The 20,219-nt window shown below is 38.2% G+C and overlaps 1 protein-coding gene across 1 annotated transcript; it reads left to right on the plus strand.

Annotated features, from left to right (window-relative positions):
• Positions 1-1,144: 1,144 nt before the first annotated feature.
• Positions 1,145-18,011, plus strand: ttc12 (tetratricopeptide repeat domain 12). The gene is made up of 21 exons (XM_070906520.1): positions 1,145-1,199; positions 1,895-2,049; positions 2,356-2,377; positions 3,841-3,918; positions 4,033-4,154; positions 4,546-4,605; positions 5,196-5,267; positions 5,733-5,793; positions 6,128-6,316; positions 9,055-9,124; positions 10,447-10,535; positions 10,975-11,143; positions 11,727-11,822; positions 12,913-12,976; positions 13,086-13,220; positions 13,585-13,677; positions 14,073-14,141; positions 15,728-15,829; positions 16,313-16,412; positions 16,670-16,898; positions 17,942-18,011. Exons 1-21 carry the CDS (start codon positions 1,145-1,147, stop codon positions 18,009-18,011), a joined length of 2,100 nt encoding a protein of 699 aa, XP_070762621.1.
• The last annotated feature ends 2,208 nt before the right edge of the window (positions 18,012-20,219 follow it).

Consider the following 20,219-nt stretch of genomic DNA (forward strand, 5'->3'; position numbering starts at 1 on the left):
TACACCCCAACCTGGTAATGACACCTTCCATGTAAGGATTTTAATGTCTATATGTAGATTTTGTGGTGAACTATCCAGTTTATGGGGATTTTCAAAGCCCCTTGTTTATTTCTTCTTCCATTCATTTTGTGGCTGTATTCAAGTCTTTGCTTACCCACTGTATATATTTACATGTTTATGTGAATAAGTGACATCTTACTCCTTCCTAAGTTTATGGCAACATTAAATATTCATCTACTATATACTGATAATCAGCTGATTTTAGAAAATGTGTTTGCATAGATGTGTCTCTTCATGTGTCTTTAACCACAGGGAGGCAGTGTTGATCTGTTGCTGAGAGAAGGGAAGGTGGGAGTTCAAGGTATAGGATGCTCTCATAAGATGGCAACTCTAAAAGCAGGTTCATTGAAGCGCTGAGGAGATTTGTAGTATCTTTGGTCACTCTGTATTGAATTGACAGCCCAGTACGGGTGCGCAGAATATATATATATATGCTGGGAAAGGGGCCCCCTGAAGCACTAATGAACAGTCTAATGAAGACATACAAGACAAGGAAGCCAAACATGATTTACATAATTCATTAAAAAATACATTTACAACAATTCTGTTGTTTTGGAGTGAGGCAAAAATATGACCACCCAGGTGAGAAATGCTGCCTTCAAGTGCTTTCCTGAAGAAGCACAATCATGAAGAAACATGAACAAATGTGTATTCTTCTGTGACACCATGCACTCATGGTGAAGCGATAAACAACAATAGGTGATACATTTTGCTGAAATCAACATATGACATTTAGGAAACAGGTGGGTAACAGTCGACACAATAAAGGACGATGGGAATTGTATTCATTCTCCATGTACAACCCGGGGTAGTAAATAAATAACTCCAATGACTTCAGCCATTCTTTTGTTATTATCTTTTACGGAGTACTGTGGCGTAACGACAAATTGTGTGCAGTTTCATGTTGAATGGGGTGAGATTACGAGCGGCCCTGAAGGCATCACGTCACTATGGTAACACAACGCAACGCAACGCAAAGACTTCTGATGGAAAAGTCAGCGTGAAATAAATTGCGCGTTAGCTAAGATAAAATAGAGCTACTTAGCTTATCAAATACTAAACGCAAGCTTAAAAGGGCAAAAGCATGATGGACAAACTTGAAGACTTCGACAGTTTTTTGAAGAATGTTGACAAAATAAGTGAGTAATGTTGCTGTGGAGCTTATCTTCGCTAGCTAATTTCTAGCTAATAATTAAAATGGCTAGCTATCTTTGTGCCAAATGGAGCAAAGTTAACGTCATTAGTCAGCCAGGTTAGCTAAACAGACGAGGGATTGTATGTGTTAATCTACCACATAAGTTAACTCTAAATGGCTAACGTTAGTGACATTATTAACTGTATTATCGGGTCAGATACGTTACGTATTGTTTCACCATATAGCGTTAAGTTAAGCTAGCTGATATAATAACAGTTACCAAGTCACTCAAATTAATGCTGTGGTTCAGGCCGTTCATTGTTTTCATGAAGCCAAAGGTTAGATATTACCACTTACCAGTTAACGCTAAAAGATGTCTTAATGTCATCAACTCCATAGGAGAAATGAAAATACATAACTTGTAAAATGTACTGTTTCATGCTTCTAACCATTAAGTTGGGGAAGGGCTATTTCGTTGTATATGATTTCCACTTTGGTCATTTGTATATTGTGACATACTGATATGGTTACAATATAAAAAGTATGTATAAAACTTTAATTAGGTCAAAATCAACAATGTTGATACACAAAGTATATAAAATGTACATTTACATCATATTTGGGTATTGTAGATATTGAACATGTGAGTGAAGGCTGTAAACAGTAAAATGTAGCATTCATTTTTAATATTTAATTCAGGTGAGCTAGTAAAGGATCTAAAGTCTTCTGATGTCCAAGTCCAGCAAAAAGCAATGGAGAAAGCGGACTGCTACATTGCTGCCTTTGATGAACCCTGCAGGACAAAAGTCAACAAGACTACAGTCAACACAAGCCCACCACTCCAGCCTTCCTCGGTAAAGACATGCACACAAAGTCACCCAAGTACAGTTGTCTTCTTCTCTCCCTCTCCATCTGTCTTGTCTAGTCTTTCTCACTCTGTCTGCGTGTCTTTCTGTCTGTCTGTCTTGCTGTCTCTCTCTCTCTTCTTGTCTGTGTCCCTTCAACACTACATACACACACAGAGCACATATACACAACCAACACCTTCTTGTTGCGTTGACTGTCTTGCCCCTCTTGTCATGTGAAAAGGGACAAGGTGTACATCAACTTGTAAGTAGTGACTAAGAAGGTTTTGTTAACATTCTTTTTCTGTTTTACAGAGTCTGCAGAATGGAAGTCCAGGTGAGCAGGTTTTTTGTCTTATATGTCCTCATTGTTTTGCAAGAAACTTTTCTCTTAGCCAAACAAAGAAACAAAAAAATATAGCAATAAATACACTCTCTCTTATATCTTTCTATAAAAGATAAACTAAGAAAGCAGTAAAGAACTTAAAACATATACTCACGTACTCACTCAAGGTTTTTTGCTGAAGGATATATGTACCTTACTAGACTGCACTGTGTATTTTATAAGACAGTAGCCTGACTGAACAAACACAGCTGGAAAAGATGCAGTCCGTTTCACTTGAGGTTTCAGCAGCTGCTGTGAGTATCAACATCCTTGACTATGAGGCACCCAAAGTCTTGGCTTGTGTCAGTCAGTCTTCAATCCATGAGTATAACTTGTATTCTGTCAAGGACAAAAATATTTATTTATAATGATTTCTGATTGTTGTTCATAATACAGTAGGTAATTTCTTCATTCACAATCAGGGCCTATTTTAATGTGGCCACATGACATTGAAGTTTAGTGCAGACGTGACATTTTCCTGAGGCACAGTGAGATTTTTTAATCAACTGCGCCTGTTTGGCAGGTTGGTGACTCACCATGCGCAATATTAAGAAGAGAGATGTGGTACAAGGTGTGTCCTTAGCATTACAGTGGTCCTATGGAATTTTTGTTTCAAGGGTGACCATGTTCTGCCACTTGCCTGTTCAGACCACTTCAGACGCCCCCCATGTTTTGTGCTATTTTTGTCAGTGTAGTTGGCAGAGGTTTGATAAAGGTGTGAAGTAAACGCGTCACTCTCTTATCAAACTGTCAGTATGTCATGGTGAGCAGGGCACTGCTATGGATTAGAGGACATGAATGCTTGGCCATGACTGACTGTTTTTGTTGGTTTGTTTGTTTAGAAGGTTCTTACAATGCTTAGTGGATAGGAGGCTTGTAGTGTTGATGGCTTAGGCCACCAAGGTGCACTATATAAAATACTTCTGCGTTCAAACAACAATGTGGGAGAAGCCACACAAGTAGGAGCCATACTTAGTTGTTGAGGTGATCTTAAAAGCTTTTATTATTTTTTCATAATACGTCTCTTGTATGCATATATATACGTTTAATCAAATCAACACTTCTTTTCAATTCTTCGTCAAACTCATCAATAACAGTAAAGCTGCAAATACATGAACCATGCTCACCTTTTTGTATGGAATCACTAATATTGAAGTTAACACATCATACATTCAATTCACAAAATGAGGAAGGAAAAATAATTCTGTGTTTAAGGCTGAGGAGACAGCGAAACAATTTATAAATTACCTCCAACTGATATTTATTACATTGGATTTGGAGCAATATCTGTCTTTGGGAGAACATTTTTAGCATTAACAGTCACACACAGTGAGTACCCTGTGGAATTTCTTCTTCAAAGTCTAGTTTAAAAAGCTCATGCTCATGCTCAAGAGTTTTTCTGTTTTTTTGACCAGAGAATTTCATGAAGATTATGGAGAGAGATGCCGAAGACAGAAGAGTAAGGAGGATTGCACAAGCAAAAAAGGCAACTGGTGTGTGATTCTGTGTTTCTTAAAGATGCTGTTGGAGGGAACAGTTTGCTGTACTTGCTGTTCTGTTGGGCTAACAATATGTTATTTTGTGTTGTACCATGTGTGTCACTGCAGCACTCAAAGACAAGGGGAATGAAGCTTATGCTCAAGAAGACTATGAAACTGCTGTGAAGTATTACAGTGATGGCTTGGCTGAACTGCGGGACATGCAGCCATTGTACACCAACCGAGCACAAGTAAGTAATCTTTTAAATGTTTTAAAATGAAAACACAAATTGTGATTTGTTGAAAATGTTTATTTAAATCCCATGAGTTGATCCCAGATTTAAGGCAAAAGTGACAAACAATTATTTGTCCATCAGAAGAAATCGAAGCAGAGCTGCTTTTGTGTGTCTATCACCATGACATAATGAAGAAACACTTGGTTTTACAAAGATCTCAAGGACTTTAATTTTAATATATTATGGCCACGTGCGATTAAGTTAATTGCTACAATCAACATGTCCAAAGGCACAGTCTGCTCTGTGGTATATTAATAACCAAACAATGCTACACCACTAATCACAGAGTCAGAGTTATTTTTACTGATGCCCAGTTACCACCTGTCCAATGTTTAAATCTGCTTAGGCCTACATCAAGCTGGGAAAGTACAAGGAAGCCATCAGTGACTGTGAATGGGCCCTGAAGGTAAGACCTGGCTGGGAACTGGGGTCAGTCATTTGCTGCCTCATTCGTCATAATGTCATCTGAGACAATGTTATTTGTGAACCTAGTAGCTCAGAGGAGATATGTTTGATAAGAAAATGGGTTGGATGGGTTAACAGTGGGCTATGCTCTATCCTGCGCTGCACTCGAACAGAAACAGTAATAGATGCAGGACACAGGTCACCAACAGTGCAGAAATGTTCCCTGAAAAGAACATTGTATTTGGAAAAGTGGACAAAAATGAATAGTGTTTATGAGTTCCTCTTCCTTATTTGGTAGTTTGTTTAGAGTTATGTTTTCTTTAGGTTATTCAAGCCAAATGTAAGTTTAAAAAAAGTTTTGGATGACAAATATGCTCTATAAAGTTACTGTTGAAACTATTTTCTATAATCATGTCACTGTAGCACATAAAAAAGCTTTCTGGAGTGGAGTGTGTCTCTGTTCAGAATGAACATTTTTCTCTTGCTGTGCTGGTGTTGTCAATGAAGAAACACTAAATCACCATTATGTAGATGTGTTACTGATGAAGTGATTCAACTAATACACCCTCATGATCATTTTCTCTCTATCAGTGTAATGAGAGCTGCATAAAGGCTTACCTACACATGGGGAAAGCATATCTGGCATTGAAGAAATATAATGAGGTGACTATACTATAATTATGTCTCATTACATCTAATCACACCTATTTTTTACACATTCATCTTGTATATAGATAGTTACTCTTGGTATCTAATCTGATCATCAGAAACATGGCCATATTAAGCTTGTATGCCTGGAATAGAGAACCAAGCTAATTTGAATTTGTAAAATTAAAGTAAAAACCCATTGCACAGCAGTTCTAGTCTCACAGCAGTCTTATGTAAAATCAGTTTTATAGGTTTTCCAATCCATTCATTGAAATATAGGCTTATATTTAACATTGATATCTGTTAAAAATCTTTATTTAATACAATTATTGCAAACTATAACATAGATTTCTATACATTTACTCTTGTGCTGAGATATTGTAGTCTTTGGCCAACATCATATTGATTTCCATAGGTCAAGAAGAGACCAGTGAAGCACATCATATAACCAGTGATGAAACAAATTCTTCTGTTTTTCAGTCCAGAAACTGCTTTGAAAAAATAGTGGAAATTGAACCTGGGAAGGAGAAGATGGTGAAAGGTAAATAATTATCGAGGAGGCTCTCCATTGTCACTGAGTTGGTTGTCAACCATACTTTGTAGCTATTATGCATATATACATCAATTGACAGTCTTTTGCTATTGTCATATGTGGTGTAGCATTACTTTTTAATACATGGCCAACAGACCTACTTCTATCTGAGTGCATGTTCATGACAATAGGCGAGTGGGGTGGTCATCTCAGGATGACTTGCACCACAGGAGACTTTCAGTTCACTCTGTGACATTGCTACTGTTACTGCTATGGAGTAACTTTCTGTCAGATCACAGTCTGCTTTCCTCTCCCCTCTTTTTTATTTGTTTTCTCCATGCAGACTACCTGGCCCAGGCAGATTTGGAAGAGGAGAGAGAGAGTCAGGAGATGAATGCTATGCAAGAGTTTGACAAGGGGGGTGGAAAGTCCACAATAGTGCCCCACCTTCTGGAGAAGCTGTCAAGGCCTGGTCAGATGCCCTTCTACTACTGTGGAGGATTGGAGATTCTGTCACAAGCAGTTACTGACTGTGAGTGTTCTTTTGGGAGATGCTTCGCACAATTATCTTTCTCCTCTAATCTCTTTGTGCCCACTCTTTCTTCAATAACCTGCTTCACTGGTCCACCTATATTCCGGCTCTATGACTAAAATGGCCTTCAAGAATGTAAAGAAGACCTGGAGGAGAATAATAGAGTTGATACAGCACTTAAAGAGGTACTGCCGTAAACTAAATATGACTGTACTGTGATGAAACACATCTGTTTCTTACCAAATACATAAAAATCTGCATTTATGGGTTAAAAATGGCTCAACACGCCATTCACTGCTTTAAATCAGCCCTGAACCTTGTAAGGCTAATACCTTATTTATATAAAAAAAAAAGAATGTTAACGCCCTCTAATATCAGCGACAGTCAGATGTAGCAACGAGGCCATGTCTCCTACAGTCGTTGTTTTCTCACTCCTCTGATGCATTTTTAAAATATGCTGAGAGAGAGGCTTCTAGCAGAATTTGAGGGTGTTGTTACCCTTTATGTACTCACATTGAACATCTTAGGGCATGACAGCAGGTGAAGCAGGCCTACAAAAACAAATTGTTTTTTGTCTTGCTCTGTGACAATGGAAGAGAGGGGAGACCTAATGCTGTCCATCACTGATTTCTCTTCATGCTCCATTTACTTGTCACAGTGAGCAAATTTTCAGTAAAGTCTATAAAGCCACACTGAAAGAGCAAAAACTCAGGGCTGCCTTGTAAGCCACTGTGCAGAAGATAGGTATATATACCATAACACTGCGTAACACTATAAAATGACACTGTTGTGCAGAACAATTTTCTTTATATTTTTATTCCATCATCAGATCAATAACAGCAAGTTGTTTACTATTTTGCAATGCCTGGTGATGAGTGAAACCTCCAGTGCTGGTATGATTTGATTTGTGATCTGTTTCTGATCATCTCAATTAGCAAAATTAGACATTCCCATGGTGCATGAAGGATGATGTAATTTGGCTGCTTAACTGCTGAGTGGGCTGTTTCAAGCCTGCATTGTCAGCTGTTCCATCAGTTCAGTGATGTTGTGCACTTTAAAAATGAATTGACTAATATTAAGATATTGTAATAGCCTTTAGTGTAGGTACAGGGTTGTGTAGGCAATGTTAGATGTATTTGATGTTGAGAGCAATTGTAATGGGATGACAGAAAATACTATTAAGCCTTCTGGAGCTGTCTTGGGTGCAATTTAATGAAACACCTGTGATAGCAGGTGTCCATTCCATAACCTCAGTGGCATACCTGCACTCAACCCTGTCAGATTTAGTGTAGGTAGCTAGTGAATGCTGGTGCCTGTCCGTTGGCTGTGTAGATTTATGACAGCCTAGCCTGAGGCTTATATATATTTCAGGGCAAGAGTGAGCTGTTGTCAGGGTACCCAGAATTTCTTGCAACGTCCGTGATCAAGAAAAAAGAGCTCGTAAAACTTCATAAAGCTAAAAAGAGCATTGGTCTGCACTACGACTGTTCATAAAAGTAAAAAGAAAAGACAACAAATTCCATACTGCTGGGGGTAATTGCAGAAGACAAATCATATCTAATTGCTTTACCTTAGTTCTAGTATAGTGCTTGTTGCTTAAGGTTTCAGAATTAAACCAACCAGGCTAGGCAGGAACTTTCCCTTACAGTCCTAATTTCTTCTCAGCACTGAGAACAGAATTTTGACCTTGTATTTCAAAGTGGGAAATTTGCTGGGCACAAAATATTACACAGCATACACCCGTTTGATAATGACGGCATCAGGTTGACAAGTAACTGATATCTGTTTACCAAGTCCTCTAGTGTATGAAAAGGGGCCATTGTAGACAGGCAGCAGTTGCTCTCCACCAGGTCGTTCACCCGTCCTCTATCAGCTGCTGATATTTTTGTAAATGTTTTTGACCCCAGAAATGACTTTGAAACTCCACACCACTAATATAACTCTTTTTAGCTATTGCCAAAAGGCAGCAATTGCAGCTTTTTACAGTCTTGCAGTATATTCTATCAAGGTCAATGGCCCTCTCAGGAGTATTTATTTTGTTATATTTCAGCTAAGAAAGAAGCTGTAATGAAGTACTTCTGACACGCTCCATCCCATTTCTGCTCATACAGGTCTTATATAACTTCAGGTATTTTGACCACACAGCCAAGGCTGGTGGAAATGATGGAGTGAAGCTTTAAGCTTGTCGCTCAGCAAACCATATAGCTATAAAAAAGAAAACCCACCTAACCCTCTATTTTTGTTTTAACTTGTATCGCGATTTGTAATACACCATTCTTTTGCACTGGCTGTTCACTGCAGAATGGCAAACATTTCTTATCCAATCTCTCTTTTTTCTTCATTTAGATGAATAAAAGTGTACTGTCAAATGATATAATGCCTGTCTCACAGTGCCATTCAACATTAAAGGGCAAAACTTACATAACTCACAGCTGAAAGGATCTCAGCAGGGCTGACATTACAAGCTTTCTCCCCTAAAAGTACTCCCTCACTGCCCTGCTCTACTTTCTGTATACTCCAACTCATTATTACTGGAAAATAGACCATTCCTCACTGTACCTTACTCTCTCAACATATTTTCTTTTTTCTTTTCTCTTGTGCCCTTGACTGTAAACCAGTAAACAAAGCAAGCTAAACTAAAAGAGAGAGGTGTTGTGTTTCTCTAAAACCTCAAGGCTACCTGGTGATGATAAACAGTTTTCTGTCTTCTTACACTATCTACTGTTCTCTTCTAACAGGTACAGGCCAGACCCTTTTCAGACTGAACAATGGCTTTAGTATCATCAGCAGCAATGACACGATCAGGAGGTAAGGAGACCAGAGGGAGAGGTAGCTGTCAGCCCTCAGTGGTGCTTTGACAGATGGACCCAGAGACAGGGGTATACAGAGACAATGATGGCCTAAACTAGAGAGATCATTCTCCGCCCTCCCCCTCTCTCCCTCGCTGGTTGTTTGTGTGAAAGCCCAAAGAGGAAAAGATGATCACACTGAAGATTGAATTGAGTGCTGAAATGAACAGAGGCCCTGTGTTTTTTTTCCCAGAAAGAGGGGGTGTTTGGTACAAGATACAAATTATGACTCCTGCATGTCAGATCAGTAAGGTTATTATTAACTTGTCACATACTGCCCATGTTGTCCATTGCTAGCACTGTCATTATTCAAGTTAGAAAGAAGAGAGTGCAAAGAAATTGCAGTCTGAGCTTGATGAAAATAGCCAATAAGGATACTGCTGTGAGCCATGTAGCAAAGATGGCCAGTGCTTTGTTGCCTGTCCTGATCACAATCTGAAGAGACTCTCTGAGTTCACGGGCTCTTGGCACTAAATTCTTTTTAAAAGTTAAAAGTGGGAAAAAAAACGAATGTCATCCAAAGTGCTCCTTGGTATTGAACCTACAGGTCTCCAAAAAAGTGCAAAAACAAACTTTTTTGTAAAGGAAAAAAAAGTTGAGATGGCTAATTTATAATTAGATTCTTAAAAACGTGACAGATATCAGGATAAGAAATCAGGTTATAAGCATCAGCACATACAAGCTTCTTCAGGGCAGAGACAACAGTGATATATCAATTGTAAACACCTTAGTGGGATTACAGATGACATGGTAACATGTGACTGATGGCCGAGTGGTTATGTTACACAAGGTACCTACATAAAATGTAGATAAACGGAAGGGCAAAGTGCATTACAATGTTTAAGTGTAGTATATTTACCAATATTTACTGTATGCTCACAAAACCTGTATTAGCTGTATTGAAATAAATTAATTTCATTCATTCATTTTTTAAGGTAAAGTCCCTTTTGGTACCTAAAAACAGGGCCTTGCTGCTGCAGCAAGATTGCTAAATATTCATATGAAATGAGATGGTATCTTTGCTCTTGTGAATTGTGTAGAATTGCTACCTAACTAATATTTGACCTATTCATAAAGTTAATATTTTGCATTCGTCATGTGTTACATTCTGTTTTTGTTTCCATCCTTTGTGTTGTGTTGAGATACATTTTTATTGCCATACTTTCATGTAAATAATATTATTATAAACATTATTATTTGACAGTAATATTTCAATTTGACTTATATTATGTCTACTAGAAGAGAACCCAGCTAAGAGGACTGAGTTTATTTTCTCCACAGTTGCCTGTTGCAGAAAACAAAAGATCCCGATAGCCAGGAGTTGTGTGTGTCTGTTCTGAAATTATGGAGGGTCATTTGTTGTGGAAATGGTATGTAGATAATTGAGTTACACTTCATTTTCTGCCTTTGTCCAAATAGCAATTTGCTCTCACTGAGTTATCAGGATATAGAGGAAATAAATTAAATAATTGAAATACTAATATAATCCTCTAGAATGGCATTGTGTCGTTACTGCGCATCTTGTCAGTGTGATACTCGAGCCTTCTCTTTTGGCAAGCCTTTATTTGTCTTTGGATCACACAAGCTATGTGGCCTTCAGCACATCAAGTGTTTGATGATTTGTTTACACAGCGATTCACAATGTTTGTCTGTTAATACCATATGAACAGCAAAGCTTATCTTCAGAATCAACTCAAGCATAGAATGAATGTTCATATAATTGTGTTTACAGACTGGGTTGTTGTTCCTTGGGAACATAACATGGTACTGGGAACTCATTCTTAATGCATACCTTGTTTTTACTTTCAGATGAAAACCAGACGATGTTGCTGGCATGCCCAGTCAGCAGACAGTCCATTGTTCACTTGGTAACATCAGAGCATGTTGCAGCACAGAAAGAATGCCTGGCAATACTGTGCTTGTTTTCACAGATGCCACGTGGCAGACGTTTGGCCATTGACAACTTGAATGTGCACACGTAAGACATTTCTTGAAGTTGTCAGATGCAACTGAAGAGTAAAAATATACTAGTATATAGACAGTAATTGTAGGTATGTTCTAATCAAACTAATTACTTATAATGACTTTTTCCCTTTACCTCCTCCCATCCTGAGTAGGTATTGAAGTTATTTTGCATTTCATATTGTCCCCCTTAATGAAATCAGTGAAGAGACTTTAGGTCAGCTCTGGGTCATATTTTTGTGATTGTCAGTCCAATTGCCATGTCTATTTAATGAGACTTCAAGAAATGTTGTATATCATTGCTCAGGGACATAGTTTTACAGATTACACTTTGTGGCCCAAGTGATTTCTTATTATCTGTATGTCTGATAATATCTGAGCTGCAGCTGATTGGATTTTAAGAAAATTGGAAAGAGTGAGTAATATTGTTGCTCCGTTTTGGCATTGTATTGAACCAAAGGTGGGCACCATTATTATCCTGGTACAAAATATTCACTGATATCTTGATGATATTCATTAAGAATGTGTCATTTACCAAAATCGCTGATTCCTTTGTATTCTTCTCTCTCTTTCTCTTCACTCTTAATCTGGATCTAAAGGTTAGTGAGGAACCTCATGGCGTGCATCTCAAACCCAAAGCAGCAGCAGGAGAACACAGCAGTCAACATTCTGGAGAACTTTACAGCAGAAAACAAGTATTCTCCTCACGCCCTAGACAATGATACATTTTATTTCTGGATGAGGAAATGCATATTTTCAGAGTTCAGAATATGACTCACAAGACAGTCTATTATACTCCCATACATCATATCCATATATATTAAAAGCACTTTAAAATCCGCCGTGACGTGTCGTCTGGAGAGGTCCCCTGAGAAATGGAAAGTGTGGCATCTTTAATAATTCAATATGTGCTATCCAAGTGTTAATGTCAGTTGAAGGCAAAAGGCCATTCTCAACCTGTTTCCCTCTCTGGTGCCTCGTGAAAATAGACATGAAAGGACAACCCAAGCTCTCGACACAGCAGGAAATAAGTCGAGGTGTCAAGCAGTGAAATGGGGAGATCAATTTTCCTTGTCTATAGCTCAAAGAGTTATTCAACAAAAATGTGTCATGTCCTATAGAGGTTTGCTCTTCTTTGTAAAAGCTCAGCTAGGTCAATGTTTGGCTTTCATGGATATTTTAGTTTTGGAGTAGAAATTAATACACAACCGGTCCAAATGCAAATCCATTTACAGAATGTATATACATTTGCACACATGCATTTATATATATTACAAGTATATTGACGTACAGCATATTTAATTATTGTTTTTAGTCATAAGTCAAAAGTAACTGTGCTGTGTAGATAATATCACAGCGAATCCATCTGCCTCTTACTGCCTTCGATGTGAATGAGTGACAACCAATGCAATTTGACCACTAAATTGAATTGCATTGCAAATTATCCTTTATGACTCAGGCAATAAGTGCATTTTGGGAAGTATAAGACCATACGGGTGGTTCCTTCCAAAGCTGTCTTTGAAGTTTTTACTTGCTCAGTTGATGGAGCTGTTGTTTTGCTTGCTTGTGTCATGCTGGCTGTGAAGAGGATTAAACCTGACTTTACTCACTCCCTACTCGCCCAAGTATCCATCTTCATTGTAACACAACAATGCGTGAGATGTTGTATATGTGCTACTTCAGTTTAATAGTGGAAGACCTTGAACCATATTTATAAATATATACCCATATACATACTTTGTCTGTCTTACATGTACAGTAAACATGTTTCATATTTTCTTACAGATTTTGCATTCAGTTAAGGAATGTGTTGACAGATTCTGTCATAGTGCCATTTACAACAATACTGGTAAGATACAAAGTTTAATATTGATAAACAGTATGCACTGAATATGTATAGGTGTGTTTTTGTGTTTGTGTCTGGTCTAATGTGCACATCTGTTTGCTTCATTTTTCAGAGAAATATCAGCAAGTCCAATCAGCATATCCTTCCATCGCTGATGTCGGCTGTTGGCCGTCTGGCTCGAGATGCTGTCATCTGCCACGCTTTTGCTCATGATCCAGAGTGTTGGAAGGCCTTTCTGGTCGCCATTGTTAGTATGATTACAGACCAGTCTCTTTGCACAGAAAAGTACAAATCACTTTTAGTTGAATGCAGATGCCACAGCACTTGGATACAAGAAATTAAACAACTCAGTATAGGCTGAATGACAGAATTAGACACTGATGCTATTACTTATGTACTTTTACTTTACTTAGGTTTTGAATGCAGGACTTATAACACTTATAACTACTTGTAACAAGAGTATTTTTTACAATGTGGTATTGTCACTTTTACTTAATTAAAATATCTGAATACTTCTTCCACCTCAGGACATAGTCTGCCCTGGATATTGTTAGCTGTAAACTCACTGTATGCATTTTATTCAGTGTAGAATTTGTTGGCTGTCATTGCAGAGGCAGTGCAGTGCAGGTGAATACAAAGAGATCCTTTACCCTATGCTTGGTTTGATCATCAACCTTTCAAGTATCACCTCTCCAGTCATTCAGGTAAGACAAGTGCTGTGTGAAGTTTCAGTCATGCATGTGTATGTTACCAGTGCAAAAATGAACTTGTATCTTATCTCTAGTTATCTTAATAGTGGGAACTGTACGAGTTGATGATATGTTGATACTTTATCTTAGATAAAGCTGAGCTGAACTGTCATTCAATGTGGTGGCCACCTTGAAAGAATTATGCATTTTTAACTGAAAAATTCACTCCACACCAATTAAGTTCAATAGATAAGAATATACTGTATTGTAAGAAATATTGAAAGTCAGTGGACAAGGGAAGCAGAGGGGGCATTTGTGTGAACAGTTATGTGTGACCTAATCAGTCACCTAATCAGAGGTGAAATGTATGCGAAAATTGGTTTAGCCACTTTTCCGTCTCCTTTTTGCAGGAGCATGCTGCTTCACTCTGTGACTGCTGTCTGGGCCTGCTGAGGGATAGTGATGGAGGAGTCATAACTGTGGGTGAACCTTACTTTAGCACTACATAACAGTACTCTGGAGGGTTGAAAAAAGATTCTTATAGTAGGACTAGGAAACGCCAACGCATCATATATGTAGTTTCTTTACTGTATCATAAGTCCCTTTAGGTTTTCATGTTTGGTTGTATTACTGTGTTGGACCAAGAAAGGTTTGAAAGATATGAAATATTAGTACTTTTTACAGTTGTTGAAGATGCTTGCTGAAAACTTTTTCTTGTTTATTTTCCAAACTTGTGTACATCCTATAAACTAGACAGAAATAAAAGACATTCGTCTTGAGTAATGGGCATTTTCTAGGGCTTGTGTGCTCACTGGCAATGTGCCCCAAAAGGTGGTAACAGCAATCCACAATGTTCAGTGGATCCTGTATATGTGTCATTACAGCTGATTAAAACTCCGGCTCCAGGTGCTGTTGTCTGTGCTAATGGCTGTTATAGCAGTTTCACACTGCCTATGCAATGCCCTCAGAGTGCCACACTTCCTCCCATCTGTCTCTTTACTTTGTTTTAGTGCTCACTCACTGCCTAGCCGGCACTTTTTCTTCCTTGTCACCTGGCGTCAACATCCTTTTTTTTTTCTTTTTTTTTTAATTTCCTCGATATATATTTCCGCTCTTGTCTTGTCTTGACTTTACCTATGGTTAAGCCAAAGCCCTGAAGCCCCAATCCATAGTGTGCTCTTTTCTTTTTTGACTTTTTTACGTTTATACATTAAGGTTTAACTTTCTTGAGAGGAGGTGTAAGGACCATGTATGCAAAAGCCAAGGAGTGTTGGAAACTACCCAGTCTGTCCATGCCATTTGTTTCCATTGTGGTCACTTTGCTCCAAACATGAGAGAAAAGGTCCCTTTAGTAAAACGTTTAGTAAATATTTAACATTCTTCAAAGATTCTTAAAGCTGCATTAATCAATTTAAGGGGGTAAATCAGAGCTTATTTTGTGAAAATGGCTGCCTGCTGCTGCTATGTATGCGGTTGATGAAAGCAGTGATACTGAACTGAAAGCTTCATTGGTTAGGGTTTTTACTCAGATTAGTCATTTGTGACTTGAAAAATTATCTCAAAATACTAATTTGTACATATACTTATTTCGCTGCCTTCACTGAGTGATTCATACCCTCAAATTACTAAACCATGCCCTCAAATTACTCTCTAATAATAATGTGTGATTAAATTCTTATGCTTGTTCTATTCATCTTTTCTTTTTAGTATCCTGCCTTGAAAGAGTCACTCAAACTCTCTCACCATCTTTACAATGGACTTTCTGTACTTAATTGCTGCCAACACACTCCGTAACGCCTACTGATTTCATGTCTTAAAACAGCATTTTTCTCTTTTCCAATTCTCCACCTTTTTCCAACCACACTCTTCCATCCGCTTTGTTGCCAGTAGGAGCTTTTTCTTTGCTTTTCTCTCTGCTAGCTTTCTTTCTCTCATACCAATTTTCTCTTGATCCTCTACCCTGTCTATTTCTCTGCTGTGTTTTCCCATCCTTCTTTCTTCTTCTACTTTTCTCTGTCTTCTATTATCTCCTTTTCTAATGCCACCATTCTTCTTTGTCCTCCAGAGAGCCACAGGCGTACTGAGCATGGTCCTCCCTCAGTCCTCTGAGGCCATTCAGCATGTTATTCAGGGGGATGTGGTCCGGACCATGCACCAGCTGCTCAAGGTGCATAACTGTACATACAACCAAGTGTCTGTGTATATGATGTTCTATTTCCCAACCATCTTTAAATGGATTAATTATTCTTAAAATATTGACATGATTAAAGAATTGTATGTTATACTTTCTTTTCTAGGCCTGAGCTGAGTATGTCGGCTATTTTGTGTCTGTAATATGTGCAATATATTCACAAGTTATGTTATAACAAAATCAAAATAAAAAAAACAGTAAAGAAAAACAAAAATCTAAACCAGATTTTCTGACTATGCAGCTCATGCCTACATATACCGTAAACATTCACCATCATCATGATCCAAAAACACGATGAAAAAACAACTTTCCTCTTAGTGTTTCTGAATGTGATCAGTATTTTGAGTAACTGTGTATGTATTCTTCAGACGTATATTAATTCTACACATGAAGTTAGAGTTCACAAACAGACGTTCCACTTGTTTAATGTCATTGTTATTTTTGTGTCTGCCTTCCCAGGGAACAGGGCAGACTGCCACTAAGTATGCCATTAAGACTCTGACAGTGTGCACTGCTGCCAGTCACTTGGCACGGGAGGAGCTGGTGAAGTCTGATAAAAGTGAGAAAGGGTTGACATCTTAGCATTACTTTTGCAAGCTCTTTCATTAGTCCATGAATAATATTTTAGGCTTGACCTACTATGCAAATTAAGCGCGTGTGTGTGTGTGTGTGTACATGTGGCTACATTTGTATGCATACTGCATGTGTATGAGTGCAGTATATCTGTTGTTTTCCATGTCACTACATGTGTGTTTGCTAATATATGTTGAAGTGCCATTCTCTTCCTATTTGCTATTCATTTATCGTTCTATGCAGAACTGTCTATTTTGCGTCGTTTGCTGGGTTCCAGCGGTGATGAGATGGTGTCAGGAAATGCAGCCCTGTGCTTGGCCCACTGCCTTGAGTTGGAGGGAATTGCCGGCAACCTGCTGGGCACTGATATTGTGCTGCTGCTACTGCGCCACGCTGCAGGGGACGCTAAGAGGACAGCTGTGCAGCAAAATGCAGTGATTGCTCTGGGGAAGCTGTGTCAATCTGAACCCAGGTGCCCTCTCACCTCACTCTATGAACCACATGCTGCTGATTACATTCTAGAAACTAGCCTGAAGGAGCATTGATAGACTAGATCAAATGCCACTGACAATGTGCTAATGTGATGTTATGGCTTCTAAAGTCGGTCACACATGAGGCAAATGTATGGCTTCTGGTTCAGGCTGAGCTTAAATAAGTATTCAGACGTTTATTATATATATATTCTTTGTTTGTCTTGTTTGCTCTTTCAAACATCCACCACTTTGACTTCTGCAGAGTCATTCTCTGCGTGTGATGATTGGCTACTATGCTAATGCATCGTGATAGCTACACGTTGCCACTGTTTCTTAGTATTTGCAGTTGCTTTAATGCTTAATCATGATTGATAGTGTGATGGCCAGCAGCAGGCTGAGCCTTGTCTTTATTGCACTGAATGCATTTTTAGATTGTGTCCCAGACAGTCTGGAAAGAGGGAGAGAAAGAGAAAGCGAAAGAGAGTGAGAGAGGGACAGTTTGGTATTGGTATATATACAGCATGGTCCTTTGGTATTTGGAAAAACTCCACCAGAGATCTTATGCAAAATACTACTACACTACGTATTAGAGTACAAGTATTGCACAAAGGCTACAAGTGTACATTAGCTTCAAGGTTACAATAGCTTCCCTTACCATAAGTTCTATATTTCCCTTTATGGTTTTTATTCTGTACTGCAGGGTAAAATTTAAGTTAACGCCTTTTTATTTCTACACTTCAAGTTGAGTTAAATAAAACCTGATCACTGAACAATGACGTTGTGCTGCTGTAGGCTGTCGTCCACATACTGTAGCACCTCTCTGATTATGTGAGTGTAATTATTGTGTTGTAGTTTACTTAATAATGAAAGATGGCAGCCACAAAACACCTCTCTTTGCTCCTAGGAACACTTTTATTCTACCTGCAGGCTCCAGAGCTCTGATGTAGCTGTGTTGAGGATGTGTTGATCTTTAGTTCTCAAACGGTGCAGTTTCAATTGAATGCCATCCCACTTAACACACTGTTTTTTTTGTCAATTCCAGACATACAAACCAGCTTCGAAAACTACACGGCTTTGAGATCCTGCACTCCCGTATGAAGCTCATCACATGAACCCATTACAATAACAGGTTATCTCTTTGCTTGTCATCAGTTTTATTCTCTTCTATGTTATGTTTTAGGCTTTGACGCCTACCCACCGATAGGGGAAAACAAAAATGCACCAAACAAACTCCAATCCTGGTCGTCACATTTCTTTTTTACATTGATTACTATTCCAATTGATCTCTATCATTTTTAAAAATAATCTAGATTTTTTTTATTGAAGAAAGCGAAGGATGTCTCGAGAATAATCAAAGATTGGTTTAATTTGAAAAAGATTCTGCTCCTAATTGCTAAATCTACATAAACAAGGTCATAAACATTAGCAACATACTTGGCTGTCCTTGTTTTTCATGCCCTTGTGAATTTATACCATGAACATGTGTGGATGGAGGTGCGGTCAGTTTCACCATCTCAACGTGTCTGTTATTAGATTAAAAATAAAACAAATTATTTGTTGTGAATACTTTTTTACAATGCAAATGAATACATATATGACAGAATACACTGTTCATGTGTACAGTGGTACAAACTGTAATTATGGGATTCTGAAAGACTGATATTGATTAGGCTAACATAGTGATGGGATTTGAAGTGAGATGCAGATTATAGTGATATCCCTGTGGTTTAAGGCTCTTCATATAGGTATAAATCTGGCACACATGTCTTGAAGGTCTTTCTCCTATTTACCATGAAGAAGTGTGTCAAATGCAAATTATGCAGTATACTGCTTGCTTAACAGGTAGTATTACTGACAGTCTTGTCAGCCATACCCCTATGTGCCCGTAATGATAAATTCTGTCTTCTAAAGAATCATTTTACTTTGTGCCAGCCTTTGGTATTTCCTTATTTTGTGGTTCTTTAGATGTCTAATCGGTTTGTTTTTTTAATTTCATTTCCAGAAAGGTACAGATGAGTCCTGCGTATATTACTGATAAAAAAACCCGACATTTTCATCTGTGTTTGAATTCTCTGGATGGCAGTACTGCAGGGACAAATTATCTCAAAATAAACAAATTTGGAATTTAAAGCCTGTTTACGTTTCGACTAAGTTTGGTGCCAGATCTGCATGTCTTTGAAATATGAGGATTACTTGTAAACTCCCAGAAAGGGCTGGGCCCAGGACACTAATGTGGGAATTTTTCTTGCTGCTCTTTCTCTAACCACTGCACCACAATGCTGCTCTCGCCACTTGAATCAAAGTGACCCAAACCACCGTAAGAGCTATAACTCTTCTAGCATAATGTTTGCACACCCACTGTGATGGCTTGTAGAGTTGTATTGGGAGAGTCAAGTGGAGCAGGAATTATGTTTGCTTTCACCTTAGCTGCATTATATTGTGTAAAAGTCTAATAGTGCAGAGGTTGTGTTTAGGAGAGTGTGTTTGTGGGTGTGTGCAAGTATGCACAAACCTGTGATAGGATAACCCTGTAGAAAAGGCTGGCAAAAAAAACCACATTACATTGACTGCCATGCAATTTGGCACAGATATCCATGGTGCCCAGAGGGTAATGACTTTGGTGATGCCCTGACTTTTCATCTATTACCACCAGCAGATCAGGTTTTCATGAAAACAACTAAGAACATTCCCATCAGCCTCAGGTGTACTTTGTGTTTACTTAATTACAGGTGCAAATGAGAAAAAGCAACTCACTTTAAGTAGAAATGAATCTGAGGTTCATCCTATAAAGTTTCAGTTCATTAAAAATTACGCCTGAATCGCTAAGTTAAAGAGAAGGTGATAAGGTTTATTCATATATTGTACCATCAATTATTAAACACAATTTAGCATAAATAAAATTGAGATGTAATTTCTATGCTTAACATCTTTTGTACCTGTTAGCTACGTAGTACCTGCAGTGACTGTAGAAGGAACGGTTACTAAGAAATCTAATCCTTGTATAAATGAACTGCAGAGGACAAAAGCTCCCTGTACGGGATGACACCATCTGTGTATGTCTGCAAACAGCTGATACCGTCTGCTCAGTTGGATTAAACAGTAATAAGAACACTTATTCACTGGGGCTTGAGTTATTGACTAAACAAGACTGAACAGAGATGAGGAGGCTTTACTGTTTCACACTAGGATTTTTCCTGCTCACAGGTATGTATTCATTTTTTGTGTTTATTTTTTTAGGTACAGTAAATGTTTTACTTCCTTTGTGTTCCAGCTCATTTGTGCCACTGTTGGTATATTTAATGTGAATGAATAGAGAAATA

The sequence above is a fragment of the Enoplosus armatus genome, chromosome 5 (assembly GCF_043641665.1).
Source record: "Enoplosus armatus isolate fEnoArm2 chromosome 5, fEnoArm2.hap1, whole genome shotgun sequence".
Classification (NCBI taxonomy): domain Eukaryota; kingdom Metazoa; phylum Chordata; class Actinopteri; order Centrarchiformes; family Enoplosidae; genus Enoplosus; species Enoplosus armatus.

Excerpts from the sequence above, each read along its gene's own strand:
- ttc12 (XM_070906520.1), top strand. The coding sequence starts at position 1,145 with ATGATGGACAAACTTGAAGACTTCGACAGTTTTTTGAAGAATGTTGAC. Across the intron at positions 12,977-13,085 it reads TGCCATTTACAACAATACTG|AGAAATATCAGCAAGTCCAA; the intron begins GTAAGATACAAA and ends TTCATTTTTCAG. Across the intron at positions 13,678-14,072 it reads TCACCTCTCCAGTCATTCAG|GAGCATGCTGCTTCACTCTG; the intron begins GTAAGACAAGTG and ends TCCTTTTTGCAG.